At 47.2% G+C, this 21,496-nt stretch overlaps 2 protein-coding genes across 2 annotated transcripts in view; one reads left to right on the top strand and one right to left on the bottom strand.

The window, feature by feature from the left end:
- The window catches only part of LLGL1 (LLGL scribble cell polarity complex component 1), an 82,575-nt gene extending 65,884 nt beyond the window's left edge, over positions 1-16,691 (top strand). The window contains exons 14-23 of the mRNA XM_077918664.1: positions 1,096-1,388; positions 2,409-2,562; positions 3,616-3,769; positions 4,593-4,876; positions 5,543-5,807; positions 7,668-7,782; positions 8,985-9,079; positions 11,381-11,504; positions 12,333-12,412; positions 13,273-16,691. Of these exons, the coding sequence (XP_077774790.1) occupies positions 1,096-1,388; positions 2,409-2,562; positions 3,616-3,769; positions 4,593-4,876; positions 5,543-5,807; positions 7,668-7,782; positions 8,985-9,079; positions 11,381-11,504; positions 12,333-12,411 (1,563 nt within the window). The 3' untranslated portion in view covers position 12,412; positions 13,273-16,691. The remainder of the gene's footprint in view (positions 1-1,095; positions 1,389-2,408; positions 2,563-3,615; positions 3,770-4,592; positions 4,877-5,542; positions 5,808-7,667; positions 7,783-8,984; positions 9,080-11,380; positions 11,505-12,332; positions 12,413-13,272) is intronic.
- The window catches only part of FLII (FLII actin remodeling protein), a 54,205-nt gene continuing 49,225 nt past the window's right edge, over positions 16,517-21,496 (bottom strand). The window contains exons 28-30 of the mRNA XM_028706595.2: positions 20,496-20,601; positions 19,826-19,891; positions 16,517-18,699 (exon numbers count right to left, since the gene is read on the bottom strand). Of these exons, the coding sequence (XP_028562428.2) occupies positions 18,565-18,699; positions 19,826-19,891; positions 20,496-20,601 (307 nt within the window). The 3' untranslated portion in view covers positions 16,517-18,564. The remainder of the gene's footprint in view (positions 18,700-19,825; positions 19,892-20,495; positions 20,602-21,496) is intronic.

The raw sequence follows: 21,496 nt of genomic DNA, 5'->3' as shown, positions 1-21,496 counted from the left end.
TTCTCAAACTTAATCCGTTCCTGTAGTCCGTTCCAAAACTAAAGCTTTCCGAAACCAAGGTGCGCTTTGCCATAGAAAGTAATGCAAAATGGATTAATCTGTTCCAGACTTTTAAAAACAACCCCTAAAACAGCAATTTAACATGAATTTTACTATCTAACAAGACAATTGATCCATAAAGTGAAAGCAATAATCAATGTACTGCAGTCACACAATCAATCAATCAGTAGCTGAACTGGGTTCCACAAAAGCAAAACAAAAAGAGCCGCAAAAACAAAAATGCAAAATACAGTGGTACCTCGGGTTACATACGCTTCAGGTTACAGATGCTTCAGGTTACAGACTCTGCTAACCCATAAATAGTACCTTGGGTTAAGAACTTTGCTTCAGGATGAGAACAGAAATTGTGCTCTAGCGGCCCGAGGGCAGCGGGAGGCCCCATTAGCTAAAGTGGTGCTTCAGGTTAAGAACAGTTTCAGGTTAAGAACGGGCCTCCCGAACGAATTAAGTACTTAACCTGAGGTACCACTGTAAATAGGAAAAACAGACAGACCTTAGTGTAACACTCAAAACGGAAGTGTGGCACTCAAATCGGAAGCGTAACACTCAAAACGGAGCATGTTCGGCTTCTGCAAAGGGTTCGCAAACTGGAACACTTACTTCTGGGTTTACACTGTTTGGGTTCCAAGTTGTTTGAGTACCAAGGCATTTGAGAACCAAGGTACCACTGTATATACCGTATTTTTCGCTCTATAAGACGCACCAGACCTCAAGACACACCTAGTTTTTGGAGGAGGAAAACAAGAAAAAAAATATTCTGAATCTCAGAAGCCAGAACAGCAAGAGGGATCGCTGCGCAGTGCAAGCAGCAATCCCTCTTGCTGTTCTGGCTTCTGGGATAGCTGTGCAGCCTGCATTCACTCTATAAGACGCACACACATTTCCCCTTACTTTTTAAGAGGGAAAAAGTGAGTCTTATAGAGCAAAAAATACGGTACAAAGCCCTGAATTACATGGGTCCAGTGTGAAACTGAGAAGCACCTTCCTCTTGTCCCTGATCCCTGTCTTTCTGCCCCCCCCCCCCCCCCGTGGCAGGTGCTGGTGATGGAGCTCGCCGACGAAAAGTCGGAGCACCTGATCAACGTGGCCGTGGTCGACCTCCTCCAGGACCGCGAGGGCTTCACGTGGAAGGGCCACGACCGCCTCGCCCCCAAGAACGGCTCCCTCGCCTTCGCCCCCGGCTTCCAGCCCTGCGTCCTTGTCCAGTGCATGCCCCCGGCGGCCGTGACGGCCGTCACGCTGCACTCCGAGTGGAACCTGGTGGCTTTTGGGACCAGCCACGGTTTCGGGGTGTACGATTACTACCGGAGGAACTCTGTGCTGGCCAGGTAGGGGGCGGGGGGTGGGGCAGGGCGAGTTTTAAGGTGAAAGCACCTTCATTTGAATCCTCAAGCAATTCGTATCCGGGCTCAATTCAGAGTGCTGGTTTTGACCCTATAAAGCAGGGGTAGTCAACCTTTTTATACCTACCACCCACTAATGCATCAGATTTTTTTAAATTTAAATGGGGTTTTTAAAATAAAAGGCTTTTGGAGGAAAAATCTTTCTAAAGATAGTTTTCTATTTAAGTTACATTATAGTCCAAAGGCTATTCATCGGGAAATAAGGATTTGTTTTAAGTTTTGCATGTGTGCTGAAACTTAGTTTTAAGTTTTTTAAAATAAAAAAAAACATTTAACCACATCAGTTAACAAACATGGATACATATGCTATAATGTTACTGTTTTAGTTAAATAAGTTGTTTAAATTGTTATTGAGGAAATGATTATTTTTCTCCTTCCAATAAAGTACAGCAGAAAAGTTGTCCTAATATTAACAGTTAACTTATTAAACCTCACAATAATGTCACAATTATCCGTCTATGTATTTCTAATAGTATAACCAAATCAGATTTTTTTGATATACAGTGGTACCTCGGGTTACATACGCTTCAGGTTACATATGCTTCAGGTTACAGACTCTGCTAACCCAGAAATATTACCTCAGGTTAAGAACTTTGCTTCAGGATGAAAACAGAAATTGCACGCTGGCAGCGCAGCGGCAGCAGGAGGCCCCATTAGCTAAAGTGGTGCTTCAGATAAGAACAGTTTCAGATTAAGAACAGACCCCCAGAACGAATTAAGTTCTTAACCCAAGGTACCACTGTAACTGTAAAAACTACTCTGAAAATTTATTATTCCAAAAATGAAACCTTCATCTGCTTGTAAATATTAAGATTATACCAGCAAGAATGAGTCTTTCTGTAAAAAAAATTTATTTAAATCAAGTCTTACTGACTAGTGATTTCAATTGTGATTTAAATCGATTTGATTTAAATCAAATCCACCCTTCTGCTGTCTCTCAAACAGGTGCACGCTGCACCCCAATGACTCCCTCGCCATGGAGGGGCCTCTTTCTCGGGTGAAGTCCCTGAAGAAGTCTCTCCGGCAGTCCTTCCGCAGGATCCGAAAAAGCAGGGTGTCCGGGAAGAAGAGGGTCAACACCAGCAGCCCCTCAAGCAAGGTGAGTGGACTGGGGCGCGTGCCCAGTTAGGAAAGCTGCGGGTTCGAGTTCTGGGTTAAACCCTAACAAAGGTTTAGGACGGAAGGGAAGGAGGGAGGAAGGAAGGGAGAGGGAGGTTGAGGTTTTGGGACTGGTGTGTAAACATGGCAGCAGAAAGGGAAGGGAGCCTTTACGTTTCCCAGTTTCGGGGGAGAGATGCTTCTTGGAAGGGGCTGAACCTCAAAAGGCCCTGATTGGAGAAAGGGGAAGGTCTCCCGGTGAAAAGGAGCCTGGCAAAGGCAAAAAATGGAGTGCAGAATAAATAACAACAACAACAACAATTTTATTATTTATACCCCGTCCATCTGGCTGGGCTTCCCCAGCCACTCTGGGCGGCTTCCAACAAAATATTAAAATACAGTAATCTGTTAAACATTAAAAGCTTCCCTAAAGAGGGCTGCCTTCAGATGTCTTCTAAAAGTCCGGTAGTTGTTATTCTTTTTGACATCTGGTGGGAGGGTGTTCCAGAGGGCGGGTGCCACTGCCGAGAAGGCCCTCTGCCTGGTACCCTATAACTTTGCTTCTCGCAGTGAAGGAACCACCAGAAGGCCCTTGGCACTGGACCTCAGTGTCCGGGCAGAACAGTGGGGGTGGAGATGCTCCTTCAGGTATACTGGACCGAGGCCATTTAGGGCTTTAAAGGTCAGCACCAACACTTTGAATTTTGCTCGGAAACGTACTGGGAACAGCTGCCAGTCAAGATAAGCAGCATTGGGCTAGATCAGGGGGAACCCTTTGGTTGTTGCTGGCCTCTGACTGACTCCCAGTGACCCCCAGCCAACAAGGCCAGTGGTCAAGGGTGAGTCAGAATTCAGCAGTCTCAAGAGGAGAACAGAATAAAAAGATAAACGGAAGATAAAAATGGGGCCATAAGTCCTAGTTGAGGATGGATGGGGAATGTGATATTGTAGAGCAGGGTGGCACGGAACTGTTTTTGAAGCATCACTCGAACTGTTTCTCATCCCTGGCGATGGCTTGACATGAATCTGCCTCCTCTCCTCTTGCCCCCGTCAGGTGCAGGAGGCAAATGCCCAGCTGGCTGAGCAGCCCGGCCCCCACGAGGTGGAGATGACCCCCGTCCAGCGGCGGATTGAACCCCGCTCGGCCGACGACTCGTTGTCGGGAGTCGTGCGCTGCCTCTACTTCGCCGATACCTTCCTCCGAGACGGTAAGGAGGAGGAAGAGGTGCAACGCGGGGGGAAAGGGACCGGAGTCCGGGATGGTTGGGACTCTACTGCCCAACAGTCCCAGACACCCATGTGGATGATGGGAGTTGTAGTTTGACAGCGCCTGAAGGGCATCTAGTTGGGAAAGCCAGGCAGCATCAGTCCTGGAATTGGTCACTTGCCACGTTTAAAAGGCAGTTTATTCCGCTCTCACTACATTTCGCTAACTCTTAGTTCTATATTTGAGCTTTCATGCGATGCAAAAGCCACTTTTGGAACTTACAGTGAAGTAAAGCGCAACTTTGGTGCTCGTTTTCGTGTTACTTGCCTCCAGAAAAAACACAATCATTTGCAAATACAGTGGTACCTCTGGTTAAGAACTTAATGCGTTCTGAGAGTCTGTTCTTAACCTGAGGCACCACTTTAGCTAATGGGGCCTCCTGCTGCCGCCGCACGATTTCTGTTATTATCCTGAAGCAAAGTTCTTAACCCGAGGTCTGGGTTAGTGGAGTCTGTAACCTGAAGCATCTGTAACCTGAAGCTTTTGTAACCCGACCACTGTAATATGGAAATGAGCGCTAAACTTGTACTATGTTCCACTATAGTTCCACTATTATTACTATTAATAATAATTACATTTCTATACTGCCCTTCACCCAAAGATCACAGAGTGGTTTGCAATATAAAAACTCAAAAATAAGGTTCTTGGCCCTTAGAATCGTAGCACTGAGAGGGACCTGGGAGGTCATCCATCCCAGCCCTCAGCTCATTGCAGGATGCCTTCTCTCACTGCCTGTCTTTCCCCTCCCCTCTTCCCCCCCCCAGCTGCGCATCATGGGCCCACCATGTGGGCCGGCACAAACTCTGGCTCGGTGTTTGCCTATGCCCTGGAGGTCCCTTCGCAGGAGAAGTTTTCCGAGCGCTCGGTGGAGGCGGTCTTGGGCAAGGAGATCCAGCTCATGCACAGAGCGCCCGTGGTGTCGATCGCCGTCTTAGACGGCCGGGGGAACCCTCTGCCGGAACCGTACGAGGTCTCGCGGGACCTGGCCAAAGCCCCCGACCTGCAGGGCAGCCATTCAGTGCTCATCGCCTCAGAAGAGCAGTTCAAGGTAATCCCGAGGGAGGGGCAGAATCTCTAGCCATGTGAGAAAGTTATTTGGGTATCTAGTGCCCTTGGGGGCCACTGGCACCTCAATCTTACGAGGGCTGAGTCGGGGAGGTTCATGAAAAGTGTCCTCAGCAGTCCTTTTTTTTTTTTTTTTTGAGAGGGGGTGTGCTGAGTTATGAACAAGGCCAAAGGTGACCGCTCATTCAGAGTGAAGGCAAAGCATTGCCCTCTCTCCCAATTGTCTGCCTGCCAGCTGCTTCTGTCTCCACATCCTCTGTGTCAGTGCTGCCCTTGTAGAGCGTGGCAGCGAAGAGGATAAAGACAAAACTGGAATCGGTTGGCTCTGCCTGTCACTGGTTCTCTGGCGCCACCTACTGTTGAGCTCCCTGCCTTCTGCCCTACCAGTAGCAATAGGCACCAGGCTGATCCTAACAAAACCTGGGTGGGTGCTGTTGTCCTGCAAGTTTGGCAAGGGGGCTGCTATTTTGCCTTGAGCTTCTGGGAACGAGAGAGAAGATGCAGTTCTTTCAGGGGAAATAAATTAGTTTTCTGAGAACCAGCTCCCTCCTGAGCCAGGGAGGGCGGAGCTTCGGCTGGGCGGAGCTAAAGCCTTGCACGTCCTCCTTGCGCCCTCCCCCCACTCACTTCCCGCTGTCTCCCACTCCAGGTCTTCACGCTGCCCAAAGTCAGCGCCAAAACCAAGTTCAAGCTGACGGCCCACGAGGGCTGCCGGGTACGGAAAGTGGGGCTGGTGAACTTTGTCAGCGCGGCGTGCGAGGACTACGCAGAGAACTGCCTTGCGTGCCTCACCAACCTGGGGGACATCCACGTCTTCACGGTGCCCGGTCTGCGGCCGCAGGTGCACTACGACTGCATCCGGAAGGAGGACATCAGTGGAATCGCCTCGTGCGTCTTCACCAAATACGGGCAAGGTGAGCCCGGAAGGAGCAAGGAGGCGACGTGGGGCAGGAGGAAGACTTAGACCCAGAGGGAAAGAGGGGGCACCGTGGGGCAGGGACACTGAGACCTGGAAGAAGCTGGGAATGATGAGGCACTATGGGGTTGAGCTAAGGTAAAGGTAAAGGGACCCCTGACCATTAGGTCCAGTTGCTGACGACTCTGGGGTTGCAGCGCTCATCTCGCTTTACTGGCCGAGGGAGCCGGCGTACAGCTTCCGGGTCATGTGGCCAGCATGACTAAGCCGTCTCTGGCGAACCAGAGCAGCGCACGGAAACGCCGTTTACCTTCCCGCCGGAGCGGTACCTATTTATCTACTTGCACTTTGATGTGCTTTTCGAACTGCTAGGTTGGCAGGAGCAGGGACTGAGCAACAGGAGCTCACCCCGTCGTGGGGATTCAAACTGCCGACCTTCTGATTGGCAAGTCCTAGGCTCTGTGGTTTAACCCACAGCGCCACCTGCATCCCTAGGGGTTGAGCTAGTTAGAGCTAAAAAAAAGCAGATTGAGAACTTGCCCCTGGGGTGGGGCAAGTTAGACCGGGGTGATCGAAGAGTTGGAGCAGGTGAAGGGGCTGGGGGCTGTTTAGGTTGAAGCAGCCTTCCAGGTATTCTGGACTTCCAACTCCTATCAGCCCAAGCCATCGCAGTTCTGAACACTCTTTTTCTTTTAATCTTTTGGGATTTATTTGGTTTTTCAGATTGAAGTTTTACAATCACATATCCAACATACAACAATAAAACAACGATTCAAGGAATCTCCTGGACTTCCCTCCTTCCCTTCGTGGGTCCTGTTGTCAATCATTTCCTCCTGCATCTTTTGTTGTTGTTGTTGTTTAGTCGTTTAGTCGTGTCCGACTCTTCGTGACCCCATGGACCAGAGCACGCCAGGCACTCCTGTCTTCCACTGCCTCCCGCAGTTTGGTCAAACTCATGTTGGTAGCTTCGAGAACACTGTCCAACCATCTCGTCCTCTGTCGTCCCCTTCTCCTTGTGCCCTCCATCTTTCCCAGCATCAGGGTCTTTTCCAGGGTCTTTCCTTCTCTTCTCATGAGGTGGCCAAAGTCTTGGAGCCTCAGCTTCAGGATCTGTCCTTCCAGTGAGCACTCAGGGCTGATTTCCTTCAGAATGTATAGGTTTGATCTTCTTGCAATCCATGGGACTCTCAAGAGACTCATTCAGCACCATAATTCAAAACCTGCATCTTTTATGATAATCCAAATCTTTTACATCTTCATTATGTTCATTAAACTACAAGTGTTATTCCAATCCTACAAAGATTTTAGCTGCTTGCAATGGTTTTTAAGATAAATTATAAATTTCCCCCATTCCTTATTAAAACTTTGGTATTCCTGATCTCTGATTCTTCCGGTCATCTTAAGCCATTTTGGCATAATCCATCAATTTACAGTAATCTGCCATTCTTCTCTGGTAGGGACTTTTATCTTCTTTCCAGCTCTGGGCCAATAACATCCACACAGCCGTGGATGTGTGGTAGTCCTTTCTGCTCTCTTGGGATTTCGGCACCTAAAATTCTTTAAAAAAAGGCTTTGGGTTGTTTTTTTTTAAGAAAAGGTTATTTTAAACATTTTTTTTCAACTCATGTATCATTTCCCAATCATTTCAGTTGTGAACGCTTTCATTTGAACCGTCAGATTTTTAAAAAAGATCAGTGCGCTGCAATAAAAGCTGTCCTGTTTACCCATAAAACCGGAAGGAAAACCTACAGTCAGTGTATTATGCTGTGCTAAGGAAGTGGATTCTGCTGGTGGGGCCACGTGACTCTCATCGGAAACAGAGACTGATCAGTGTTGGCTCCCCCATCTCTGTTTTCAGGCTTCTATTTGATCTCTCCGTCGGAGTTTGAGCGATTTTCCCTGAGCACCAGGAATATCACGGAGCCACTGTGTGGGCTGGACACAAGCCGTGTGCACGACTCCACCTGCCTCGGGTAAGTGCAGCTCTTTAAACAGCAACAGTGGCTTTGAAGGAAATGATTGGAGTACCACCGTGACTTCAAGTGCAGGCAAAATATTTCATGGTAGAGGGAAAAACTTGTTTTATACATAGCTGGGCTGTCTGCAAACCTGAAGGGGAAGCTTTGTGTATACAGTCAGGATGCTGTTGCTTTGCTGAACTGCAGCGGGCACAGAATTCTGCTTCCTGAGAATCTTGGATCCTTTTAAAAAAAGAGAGTCAAGTTTCTAGTCCTTAAAGAGGAAGATGCTTGGAAGTGTTGAGTTATAGAAATCAGTTAACGCCGAAGGGGGAGAAATCACGCAAGTATGTTCAATTTGCATATCTTGTGCAGGCTGCAGGATTTGGCGTGCCTCACTGCAGAAGATTTTAATTGTCTTTGCTATTGTGATCAGATGTTTGTTGTTCCTTCGCATGCAGTAAACACAACCTTGGCTATAGACAGAGCAGCGTGCGTGTTAAAACGTTGACCCTCGGTTGCAAACCTGAGGCGTTGCGAAGTCTGCATGGTTGACAATTGCTCTGTCCCAGCTCCTGCCAACCTAGCAGTTTGAAAGCACGCCAGTGCAAGTAGATGAATAGGTACCACTGTGGCGGGAAGGTAAATGGCATTTCCGTGCGTTCTGGCACTTGTCACATTGTCCCGTTGCACCAGAAGTGGTTTAGTCATGCTGGCCACATTACCCGGAAAGCTGTCTGTGGACAAACACCGGCTCCCTCAGCCTGAAAGCGAGATGAGCGCTGCAACCCCATAGTCGTCTTTGACTGGACTTAACCGTCCAGGGGCCTTTAGCTAATGCCTCTCACTTTCCTGAATGGAGGCTGAAGAGTCTCAATTTTTGTTGGGTGGGATGTACCACATTGTACGGAGGGAAGAAATCACCTCTTGCTCCACCCACTTTGCTTTTGGCCCCACCCACTTCCCCCTCTATCCCCGCCCACCAGCGGAATGTGGCCCCCGAAATGTTGCTGAAGAAAGGATGCGGTCCCTGGGACGAAAACTCTTCCTCTCTCCCAGTTTAAAGCCTGCCTTTCCTCCCTTCATACGACAGTTACTTTTCGCTTGAGGGGTCTTCACCGTTGCTATTTTGATTTTAAAACGTGCTATTAACTAATTGTCTGAACGATGTCATGTTCAGCCTGGTAACAATAAAGGTTTCTCCCTTGTCATTTCAGGAACAACTTCACAGCAATGCCGAAACTGAACCAGGCCAACGGGACTCACGTCCTCCAAGGATCAGAGGCCAGCCATTCCCTTGCCAGCAGCGACCGTAAGGGAACAGCTCGATTTCCTAATCAATATCAGGGAATAGTGAACAAAATGGCTTCTTCTGATTTTGCCGCCATTGCTGCAGTTCTGATGTAACCTTTCCCAATAGCTTGAGGGGAAAGTTCAACTGCTCGGTTTCAAAACTGCTTTATCCTCGCCAGGCTGTTCCCCTGAAAAACGTGAATTCCACTCTTTGAGAAAATTGCAAGTTTTTGTAAGAAGTTTCATTTCTCTAGGGTTATGCCTGCACCATACATGCAGAGCGCTATGGCAGTGCTTTATACAGCCGTGGCATCCCCTGAGGAATCGTGGAAATGTAGCTTATTAAGGGTGCTGAGAGTTGTTTCCCTCACAGAACTACAATTCCCAGAGTTCCCTGGGAAAAAGGGATTTATGGTTAAATTGCACTGGGAATCGTAGCTCTGTGGGGGGAACAGGGGGGTCCCCTAAACAACTCTCAGCACCCTGAAGAAACTACAGCTTCCAGAATTCTTTGGGGGAAGCCATAACTGTTTTAAAATGGTATACTGCTTTATTTATTTGTGGTTTTTAAAATTATTTATCATTTTCATTTTACAATAAGAACAATGAATGATTGTCCAAATGCCAATTACACATTTAATTTCAACTTCCCTCCACTTTCCATGATTCACTTCACGATTTTCTTTTCCACTACATATTACAATGAATCCCTGTCTTTTCATTTTCTAGTTCTCCATAAGTCACTACGGGTGAATTTACTCTGTTCCTGTTTACTTGGGAAATTACCATAAGCATATTAAAAAGTTATCTACGAAACCTTTCCAATCTTCTCTCTCTCTCTCTCTCTCTCTCTCTCTCTCTCTCTCTCTCTCTCATCTCAACCTCTTATTCTATTCTATTCTATTCATTTCTGTATATTTTACCACTTCCATCTGCCACTCTTCCTTTGTTGGCATTATACCCTCTTTCCACCTCTGGGCATATCAACTTCGAGCTGCTGTAGTTGCAAACATAAAGAGGGACCATTGAGCTTTAAATATATGGTGTGAATGGCCCAAAGTGGGGCTGGTGAGTCCAGAGGCCTGATCAGGTCCACAAAGCCTGTTTTTTTTCTTATTAGTAGCTAGTCAGAGCCCATCTTCCCCCTCACAGTGCTGAGGTGAGATGAAAGACTGAAACCCCTTGTGTTGACCCAGTGCTGCAATTGTGGGCCTGTATATACCTATGCCTATCTATGTATGTGTGTATGTGGTGATTCAGACATCCAAGTGTGTGTTTGGTGGCCATTTTGTCCTCAAAACACCACTGGCATGTGGCCCTCGGACAGTTGGCCATCCTTGAATGCAGCCCCTCTGGCTTGAAAAAGTTTGTCCACTCCCGCTCTGGAGATACTTTATTTGACGGAAGACTACTCTGTGCAATTAAAAACAAAACCAAAAGCGATGTATCGGGGCATTGTGGCTTGCCCTTTGTAGTAAATGGTCCATCAACAAAGTGCTCAATGGAAGACAACAGATGGTGTGATTTTCTAAGATGATGCTGACTGGTGCTTCCTAGGGGATATGTCTGTGCTCTCTGCTCTCTGAATGTCAGCTGCTGGGAGAGCGCTGTGGTGCTCAGGTCTTGTTTGGGGCAACTGGGGCAAACTCAGGTCTTGTTTGGGGCCTTCCACCTTTGAAGGTGACCCAGAAACTACAACTAATCCAAAATGCGGCAGCAAGACTGGTGACTGGGAGTGGCCGCCGGGACCACATAACACCGGTCCTGAAAGACCTACATTGGCTCCCAGTATGTTTCTGAGCACAATTCAAAGGGTTGGTGCTGACCTTGAAAGCCCTAAACGGCCTTGGTCCAGTATACCTGAAGGAGCGTCTCCACTCACATTGTTCGGCCTGGACGCTGAAGTCCAGCTCCAAGGGTCTTCTGGCGGTTCCCTCACTGTGAGAAGTAAAGTTACAGGGAACCAGGCATTTGGCCTTCTGGGTGGTGGCACCCGCCCTGTGGAACGCCCTCCCACCAGATGTCAAGGAGATAAAACTACCTGACTTTTAGAAGACATCTGAAGGCAGCCCCTGTTTAGGGAAGCTTTTAATGTTTGATGTTTTATCGTGTTTTTAATATTCTGTTGGGAGCCGCCCAGAGTGGCTGGGGAAACCCAGCCAGATGGGTAGGGTATAATTAATAAATTGTTGTTGTTGTTGTTTGTGGGTTTCTGCTAATGGCCGTATGGTGAGGACAGGAGACTGGAGCAGATGGACGGGCCTTTATTCTGATCTGTCAGCGCTCCTCTAAGGTTCTTCTCCCTTTCTCCAACCCTCAGGGTCTCCAGATGAACACCAAGCTTCTTTCTCTCCAACGCCAGTGGATTCACCCAATAACAGCATCGACACCCCACTGGATACCACCGGAGACATCACCGCTGAGGAAGTGAAGGATTACTTGGCGTAAGTCTCCACCCTTATTTTAGACCTATCTCTATCTAGCCATTCCATCAGACTGCCTCTGTGGGAGGGAGAGAATCAATCACAGAATTGTAGAGTTGGAAGGGGCACCAAGGGTCATCTAGTCCAACCCCTTACCATGCAGGAAACATTTGCCCAACGTGGGGCTTGAACCCACGGCCCTCAGATTAAGAGTCTCATGCTCTACTGACTGAGCTATCCCAGGCTCGCTCCCATCAGCTTATCCAAAAGCCCAGCCCCTGAACTGTGCCAGCTTGTCAATAGAGGAACAACTGTTTAGAAATTGGTGTCTGGGTTTTGGTTTTTCCTCTTCCGTCCCTGTCCCTTTCCCCTTGTGTGTCATGGGTTTTTTCAGATTGTAAACCACCTTGTTTTGATTGTATGTAAGCTGCCCTGGGGGCCTTTTTGGCTGAAGAGCCAAATGCTCTAATATATATATTAGAACAAATGTTCTAATATATATATGTTTATCTATCTATATATAAACTACATGGCATGATGATGGGAAGACCTGATAACTTCGCCTTAAAATCTGTGAAATGGGCGAGGAGTAAACCTAAACAAACCATTCCAGTGATTGTTATTTAGTTTAAAATGTCTTTTTTCTAATTAAAAAAATGTTACGGTTGATAATGCTTGGTTCCCCTGATTTGGATACTGAGAGGAAAGTCTCCCTGTTCAGTTGCAGTATATCCCCAAATGCTAGGGACAAAACGATAACCATCTCTGCCATGCCCTGGGTTCTGTGAGGCAAAAGCACAGACTGAAAACATTTTAAATAAATAATGTTAAAACCCTGATCTCTCGCAGGCCATCGGAGGAAGCAGAGAGAAATCTGAGGAACATAAATGAGGACGAGGCTCGTTCCCCAGGGATCTTGATCAAATGAGGTACGTCCTGTGAAGAGGAAAGAGTCAGGTTTCTAGGCCTCAGGTCTTGCCTACATAATTTTTAAGCCTATTTTTTGTTTTCAGAGGATAAGGTTGAGGGGTCTGAGCAGAATGGGGGTTCTGGTTTAGACTTCAGGGCTTAGCATAGGTCAGCGGCAAGAAAGAAACCACATTAGATCTGCAAGTCCCCTGGATTTGACCCGGGAGTCCATTTTGGGTGAAACACCTTCGCCTTTCCCACACCTGACACCAGCGGTGGCGGCAAAGGCAGGTTCTTCCTTTGCAGCTGCAACGGGAATCTTTGCTGCCCTTAATGGGAAACGCCTGACATCACGTGACATGTCCCTGAAGTCATATGGCAGTCAGGTGACTCACTGCCATATGACTTAATGGTGTGCCTGCCTGCATGTAACCCTCTTTCAGTTAACAGCAGCAGAGCAAATTTTGCAATGCTAATTTGACTTAAACCTAATGCAGGTTTGGATAGGGTTGCCATATTTCAAACAGTGAAAAGAAAAACTTTTTTTGGCAACATTGTTGAGATTTTTTTAGTTTTGCCCAAAATGGTTGAGCTTCTTTTCCGCCAAAAAATGCCCTTTTCTGCCATACATCCAGATTTTCCCAGACAAAAATCTGGGAAATTCCAGATGTATGGCAACTCTAGGTTTGGATAACGTTTTGATCCTACTGATTCAGTTTCTTATTCATTTTATTGCCATTGCATTGTTTTGGGTTTTTACTACGCAACTTGAAAACTAGGCAGAGAGTGTAGGCTTTTCAAAATAAGGAAACTGAAGTTTTGTAAGTGGATGTGTCTAGTTGCAGAATATCCAGCTCATAATTCTGTGTTCCTTCTGCAGATACCACACAAGGTCCCATTGGCCTGTTTTGGCGCTCAACACCCCCCAGGGACAAAAGACTTTTGACTGTGTGGTAACAGACCGTTGGTCTTTCCCATTCCTCTCCTTCCAGAGACCCTGTTCTGCATTTTCTTCCTTTTTCTTAATTACAAAGAGTCATAACGTTTTTCTACCGCACGGCCTGGAAGTGGACTCATGAGGAAGATTTCTTCGTGTTGGGGGTCTCCCCTATCACCTCTTCCTTGGTACCTCTCCCAAGTTTGCAATCACCAACTTCTTCTTTTTGGGAAAAAAATGAAGAAAAGGAAAATGTGCCAACCTCTTCGACAGGACCAAGTTGTCTCTTCCGTTGCACAAAAAACACACACTAAAACTCTTAAAACCTTTTCCCAAAAAAGCAAAAACGAGACACAGGGTGGGCGCATGGGAGGGGCCTGCCTGTGGCGTCAGGATCCCACCGAGACTGAACCAGCCTCTCTTTGGCCGAGGTATCAGCATCAAACTTTGCACGAAAAAGGAGCCTTTTTAGATATATACAGACACACTTGACGGATGGTTTTGTTTCTGCTTCCTGGTACACCTCTCTGAAACCTCTTGGGATCGAGTGGCTGAATTGCTCTGTTTACATACTTCCAGATTCTCCTTTCCCCCCTTTTTCTGAGAGCTTTCCCACCCCATCCCACCCTACTTCTGGCAACTTCTTGCATCAGCCGGCTGGGGAAAACAGGCCTTGATCTTATGGCAAAATGCCTCCCACTTTTGTGGTGCTAGCGGGGAACTCTTTGGAGAAGAGCCCAACCTGAAGAAATTCTTTTGTAATACTGGCGGAAAGTTGTTATTTTGTTCTTGGCTTGCAGAGAACATTTTGTCTAGTTGGGCAGAAGGGTTTTCTTTCAGCGGCGCAGCTGTACAAATTGGGTGCGCAAGAGGCAGGTTTTCGGGAAACGGATCTACGAGGAAACCCACCTGCAGCTGCACATCTTCCCTCCATGTGGTTGAAGTTCTAACCAGCCGCTCAAGAGAGCTCTTGTTACCTCTGCATGGCTGCAAGCTTCGCACCGAATGAGAAAACGTCCGAGTGAATTTCCTGCGTCTCCTGTTTGATGGCGTCCCCTGATCCTCCTTTTCTAGGAACTGTGCATTTTTTTAGGATGGGGGGAAGGAGGAGAGGTGCATGAAGGGACACTGGAAATATGGAACTCATAAAGTACAGGTGTTTGCATCTCGCACTGCAGTGCTCTTTAGGAGCTGTGCCATTTGCTTTCTCAGCCTTATCTGAAAGGATGGCCTTCAAGGTGTTGTGAGACGACATCTCCCATCACCCCTGACCCTTGGCCTTGCTGGCTGCTGGGAGCTAAGAGTCGAGCAATATTTGGAGGGTCACAGGTTCACACGCTCCCCGACCCAAGGAGCATTGGGTCCAGTAATTACCACAAGGCGGCAACTTCCTTCCTGAAATTTTGGCTTGCTAATTTTGACACCTTCTGTTTGATGCCAGCCCTGTGACCCATGTATAGAGCAATGACGTGGCAAAATACTCAGATGACATGCCTTTTATTTCTTGCCGAGTGATCTTCAGGTGGGTTTAGGAAGCAGGCTGGTATGCCGTGGGACTTTGGCGGCAGGTTCAAAAGTGTACTGCTATGCACACGTGGCCCTGTTGTGACACATTTATCACATTTTATTTCTGCTGGTTGGTTGGCGAGAGTTATGATCATGCACTGGTGTTTGAAGCCAGTGAGTTTAACACAAGCAGCTAGATCTGTTTTTGTTTTTTTGTTTGCCTAGTGTGTTATTATTTACTCCTTGTCTCCTCCTTTTGCCGCCTCTTAAAATCTCCCCCCTTAACAGAGAGAGGGGAATCTGTGCCTTCCAGATGTCCAGCCAGCATGGTCAGGGATGATGGGAGTTGTGGTCCATCGACATCCGGAGAGCCCAAGCATCTTCGGTGCATCTGTCAGGCAGAGAGGCTGCGACGCCTTGCTTCCCCCACCTGATTCTGTCCCTCGTGTCACATTTTCATTTATTTATGAATCCTGAACTCGAAAGGGCTCCAAGTCACCAGCTCCAGGCCACCCTCTGAAAACAGCTGCCGAATCCTGTTTTGCCATTAAAAGGCAGCCTTTCTTTTCCAGCCAAGCGTGGGATGTTGGAAATCTGTAGGACCTTATTTGTGTCAAAAGGTGGGACTCTCTTCCCAGCCCCTGGATTTTTGTAATCCGCTTGAGGTTTTTTGGAGAATGGATTTGGAGATGGTGTGCAATGACTGGCAAGTCGTGCTCTCTGTGTTTGGGTGAGCCACCTAAATCATCCAGCTGCATCTTGCAAGGGGCTACGCCTGGACTTACCCATCTTCCTTTGCCTGTGGAAAGCATGTGCTTCTCGCAGGTGGGCAGAGTGTGTCAGGCAGCCTTTAATACAGGGGTGGGGAACCAGCATCCCTCGAGATGATGTTGCACTCCAATTCCCATCATTCAGCATGGCCCTTGCTCAAGAATGATGGGCGTTGCAGCCCAGCAAACACTTGGAAGGCCGAGTTTCCTCCTCTACCTCTGCTTTAATAAGCAGTCATCTCTTACCTGTGTTTCTTTGGCATTACCTCCTGCTGGCAGAAGCTCTGGGCCTTTGTGGCCTGTCTTGTGGCCAAGGTAACCTTGGCAACGACAAAGCGCTGAGTTCTGGTCTTGGCTTGTTCTGTTTCTTTCTTCTTTCGCTGAGGTCTTACAGTACGAGTTGTTTCCTCGTTTTTTGTTCCCACCGCTGACATTTTGGTGCCAAGAAAAGTTTGGCCAAGTGGGGAGAGAGGGGAGCCAGCCGCTATATATATTTGTAAAATTGGATTTCGGACAGGTACAGATGCTGGCTCAGGCCTGGAACACGGAGCAGCTTTCTCCAACTGGGGCTTCTGGGAGTTGTAGTCCAGAACATCTGGAAGGCAGCAAGTTGGCGAAAGCTGGTATTAAGTCTTAAAATAGTGTGGGCTCTGCCTTAGATTGTGGCTGTCTGTTCCATGCGTGGGATCATTTCCTCACTGCTTAATGCCCAGATGTTGCCTCCTGGATAATGATGTTACAGGAAACTCTTTGTCAGACTTTTTTTTTTTTGGTACGGTTTGATTCCTCGCCCCCTCCCCCCAAAACCCAGGCGTGCATGTGTGAGTGTGTGATTTTGCACGGGTGCGCATGTTTGTGAGCGAATGACAGAGTGGAGTTCTATAGTGGAAACGTGCCATTGTGTGTCTTAATATTTTTTTTTGGCAGACTTAATTGTGGAAGGGAGTTGGGGGGGGGGTTAGTTTCCTTGGTAGAATGTACCCTCTCTGTTGGGACCTTCTTTGTTTTGCTCAGATGACGGATTTAGCATTGTTTAGTTATTAATACAGGTTTTTAATAATGGAAAAAATAAAGCATTTAATAATATCTTAAGCTTATGTGTGGCTTGTTGTTCCAGGTTCCCTGTGAATTGTGGGTTCACGGTGACTTTGTGCTCATGATGGTATTGGAGGAAGCTAAATGTGATCAATATTGTTTTGTGTCTGCAAAGCATTCACAATATACAGCTTGGTTTCCAGTCCGTTCATAACCTGTAGGTCCCTGCAGAAAATACTGCAGCTGCTTATGCCAAAAACATTCTGTTTTATTTTTAAAGTCTCATGTTTTGTTGTGCTAGGGTGCCCTTCCAGATGGGAGTGATGCAATAGCAATGGAGAAAACATCACAGAACAGCTAAGCGAGTGGAATGTGCGGACAGCCATGTTCAAACGCACCTTGAATCATGATGTCAGGCCACTGATAGGTGGGATCCAGTTCCCCAGCCCCATTTCACAGGGTAGTTGCTGTCATCCGAGGTCACAAACGTAGCCAGAGCGTACCTCTGGGTTTCTCTTTGCCTAATGGCCTCCTGATAAGTTTTGAACTCCCATCAGTCCCAGGTAAGCCTGGGCGATATCAGCTTTCCAACATTGTGATGTATCAGCAGCCAAACTTCGTGATTATACGGACACGTCGTTGAAAAGCGTAAGGAGGAACAAGCAGCGCCAGCCCCACGAAGGACCGGGGTATTACTGCAGCTGCCAGTCCCCGGTACAGGGAGGAAGAAGGCAGTGGGAACTTCCTGCCTTCTGAAGGGGGCAGACAAGGGTGGCTTTGAAATGGTGGAAGTCGTCTCATGTCCTGCTTAGGTTAGAGGCTGTTTGCAGCACCCACTGAAGAGACAAGCAGATTAAGGACCCACCTTATAATATGGAGATTAGCATGGACATGACCTAGAACAGGCCAAATCCTTTTTGGGGTGGGGGGAAGCTTTTGCAGCTGAAAAGGTTCTCCCTTTCTGACACAGAAAATTCAGTGTAAAGGGGGCAACACTTAAAAACGTTACTCTGCTGGAAATAAGCAATTTTATGAAAGACCAGGCCAGTCACCAAAACATGAATGTAAAATATCCACTATTTCCTCCTCCCGTACAGGAATTCTGCAAGATACTAACCTATAAAAGGACAACTGCAGCGATTGCATGGTAGGTTTTTATAGATAAAAGGTATGCCTGCCTTTTCCTCAAAATGCACAAGTCACCATACATTTCAAAGGAGACATTTTTTGCATCCATGAGGTCTAGCAGCAGATAACAACTTTTAAAAGCAATAAACTTGATTTTATTTCATCTGTTTTTTTAAAATGGACTTCTCCGTCACGGTTTTTCCTGAAGTCTTTTAAGTGCACTGCGAACTCTTTTGCCCAAGTTGAAGGCGCCAGTCGTCTCGCTCCTCTGCCCTGCCTAGCACAACTTACTTCAAAAAGAAACAGGCCATCCGTTTGCAGGAGAGAGGTTGCTGTTACAGACTTCAAACTGGGTCCAGGCTGCAGTGCTCTCAAAGAGCAGAATAAGAAGTCGCAGCTCACGTGCGCTCTGTTAAATATACTATATAAAAAAGATCTCTGTGCAAGTGGGAAAAACAACATAGTGATGCTGTAGATGTGGGAAGAGTCCCAGCGGCAATGTTTTCGCAAGAGTGGGTCCAGGCAGCATCTATTTCACTGCCCCAAGGTGGTGAGGAGAGAGAAAAATTGAGGTGAAAAGTGGTTTGTAAAGGGGGGGGGGGGGAGCTTAATAGGCTGGTGCTGTTTCTTTAAAAGGGGAGGGGCAAATTCTAGCTCCTCCTCTAGTAACATTTTGTCCAATCAGCTGGTCTTAAAAAAACACACCAGGATACAGCTGTACCGCCCCTACTTGAGCACTGAGGTCCAGCAGGTGCCATAGAGTCCCATGGAGAGGCCACCGCCATCAGCGAGCGGCTTAGGCCGGAGGCTTCCGGAAAACGCTCCAGGCATGGAAGCAGCGGGTGAAGGCAGGCGGTTCGTTGCCTTTCCGAACCAGGCGCAGTTTCCGCGGGTGAGCTGTGTCCTTCGAGCGCATGTGCTGGATGTATACCTGCAGAGAAAACGGGGGAAAGTTCAGAGGCAGGAGACAACAGAATGCTGGTTCCCTACACCACACGTATAAAAAGGATGGATTAGGCCGCCAAGGGCTTGCCAGCCCCAATACTACCTCTGCTGAGCCTGTCCCGCTATCTTCAAGTTTAAAATTTGAATTTAAATATTTTCATTTCTTTTTATTTTAAGCATTGCTGCTCAGCCAAAAAGGCTCCCAGGAGCAGCTTAATGTATAGTCTAAACAAGACAGTTCCTAAAAGCCAATCTTTTTATTAAAAAATACCAAAACATTAAAAACACATCACGCAAGGACAAGGGCAAGGGAGGGAAGAGGAAAAAATGGTTGCATTTCCACTTCAACCTTTTTCCCTAAGGGAGTCCGGGACCGAAAACAATACAAATCAAAAGTAAATTAAAACACGTTAATGACCTAAAAGCACTTGTGATATAGGGTAAATGCTGTCGTGTTCAGGCCCCGCTTTGCCATTGGCCTAATCCAGCTCTTAGAGCGCTCTTGCCTGTCTCTTAGGTTTGGCATTCTCCTATCAGCCGGGTATAGGCAAGGCACAGGCCTCACCCTGGTTTCGTGGGAGGGGGAAGAGGTTGGGCAAGGAGAGAGAAAGGGGATTGGGTGGTTGAAAAAGGAGGAAGGGGCAGAATGAAAGGGGCTGCCCTGCTCTCTTCTAACTCTGGCACCAACCCACTGCCAGCATGTGGCCCCTGCTGGCCGATTCCAAACAGAAATGCGGCCCTCGACTGAAAAATGGTCCCCTGCAAATAGCCAAAAAAGGGAGGATGCTGCGGTCCCTGCCCCAAACCACAACACAACCCCCATGATTAATTGGACTACACTCCAGAAGCAGAGCGATCTCAACGATGAGCCAGTTTCAGGATTCGTGGGAAACAGCAATTATCCCTGCCTGGATAGCTCCGTCGGTTAGAGCCCGATGCTTATAAAAGGTTGCAGGTTCGATCCCCGTGTGGGGCGGCTGCCTATCCCTGCATTGCAGGAGAACCCCTGCCAACTATACAATGCTATGAATGAAACGCAATTTGCTCTGAATCAAGTTTTTTTGGGGGTGGGGTCCCTAGGATTGTTGGGCAATTGTGAAATTCTTCCTTACCTGGCAGGCTTTGAGACTCAACTTTATCTCCACTTGGCTGGTCTGTGTTCCTACCCACATGTATACCTGCCGGGGTCGGGGGGAGAAGAGAAAAAAGTCAGAATAGGTTAAAAACACAAGTTTAATAGAAATTAAAATTAAAACACGTATCCCAAAATAATCACTTGGCAAGGGGAAGAGTCTCCTCTCATGTCCCGATTCACAGATTTTGCTCCCATTTTCTATCTGCCTCCCCCCTCCCTCTTTCTGAGAGGCTGGGAGCCCCCAAACTCCCCATCATTAGGGTGTACTGAATTTTTCAACTTTCAAATCTCCCAAAATGAGGGGTGCTAAAAAGTTGTAACACAACTCGGGAAATCAAGAGATAATCTTGGTTAAATTACCAAAATTTAGTTTTGCTTGGTAAGTAAAAGGTATGCACAGATATCATGAAAAATGACTGCCAAGTAATTACAGTTATATATTATTATTAATTACGTGATGTTTTCAGAAGGCAAAAATTAAAATTATTTGGTTTCCCGAAAGCTGTTTATGTGCTAGTTCATCAAACGTAGACTTAACCAAGCTAATTGTTGTCCAATTGCAAAAATAGCAGATTTGAATTCCTCACACCCAAAAACATATTTTTAAGACCCCTCGCTAAATACACCCCCCATGCCCAAAACTTTACCTCACGCCCATTGTCTAGGAGCATGATGTCGTCGTCTGCCAAATCGTCTTGGCAGAAATCTGAGCATTTTTCAGACACGGCAAAATAGCCCTTTTCATTGGAGCACCTGAGAGACAAGGCCAGAAGTGAATTTCAGTAAAATGGGGAAGGGCTGTGGGCTCAGTGGCAAAGCACCTGCTTTCATGCAGACGGTCTTGGGTTCAATCCCTGGCAAAAAGGAATCTCCAAACTATCACCACCCTTAAACTACAGTTTCCAGAGTTCTTCGCTGGAAGCCGCAATAGTTAAAGTGGTATCATTGTGCGGTCACGGAATTCTGGGAGCCCCCAAAGAATTCTGGGAGCTGCAGTTCTTTCACGGGTGCTGAGAGTTGTTAGAAAACCCCTGTTCCCCCTCAAATAACTCGTGAGTCCCACAGTTCTTTGGGCAGAGAGAGGGATTGTTCAACCCCTCTCTGGGATTTGTAGCCCTGTGAACAGGCTAGGGCAGGAGTCAGCAAACTTTTTCAGCAAGGGGCCGCTCCACTGTCCCTCAGACCGTGGCTGGACTTTATTTTGAAAAAAATAATGAACAAATTCCTATGCCCCACAAATAACCCAGAGATGCATTTAAAATAAAAGGACACATTCTACTCATGTAAAATCACGCTGATTCCCGGACCGTCAACAGGCCGGATTGAGAAGGTGATTGGGCCGGATCCGGCCCCCGGGCCTTGGTTTGCCTACCCATGCATAGCAAACTACACCTCCCAGAATTTTCTGGGGGAAGCCATGGCTGCTGTATGCTAGTGCTTTAAATGTTTGGTGTGACCGTGGCCTTTGATGGAACTGAGTGACCTCTCTGGAAACAGGACTAGCTATTACGCTTCTTATGAATGGCTTGAGGTTTTGTTTTTTTTAATAAAAAAAACCATCAGGTTTATAATGCAAGTTGCTGGAGTTTGTGACTTCATGGAATTGTGTGAAATTGCATGTCGGAGGGGCGTGAGATTTTAGAAGCTG

The sequence above is a fragment of the Podarcis muralis genome, chromosome 14, assembly GCF_964188315.1.
Source record: "Podarcis muralis chromosome 14, rPodMur119.hap1.1, whole genome shotgun sequence".
Lineage (NCBI taxonomy): Eukaryota > Metazoa > Chordata > Lepidosauria > Squamata > Lacertidae > Podarcis > Podarcis muralis.
This window is presented reverse-complemented; position numbering and strand designations above follow the sequence as displayed.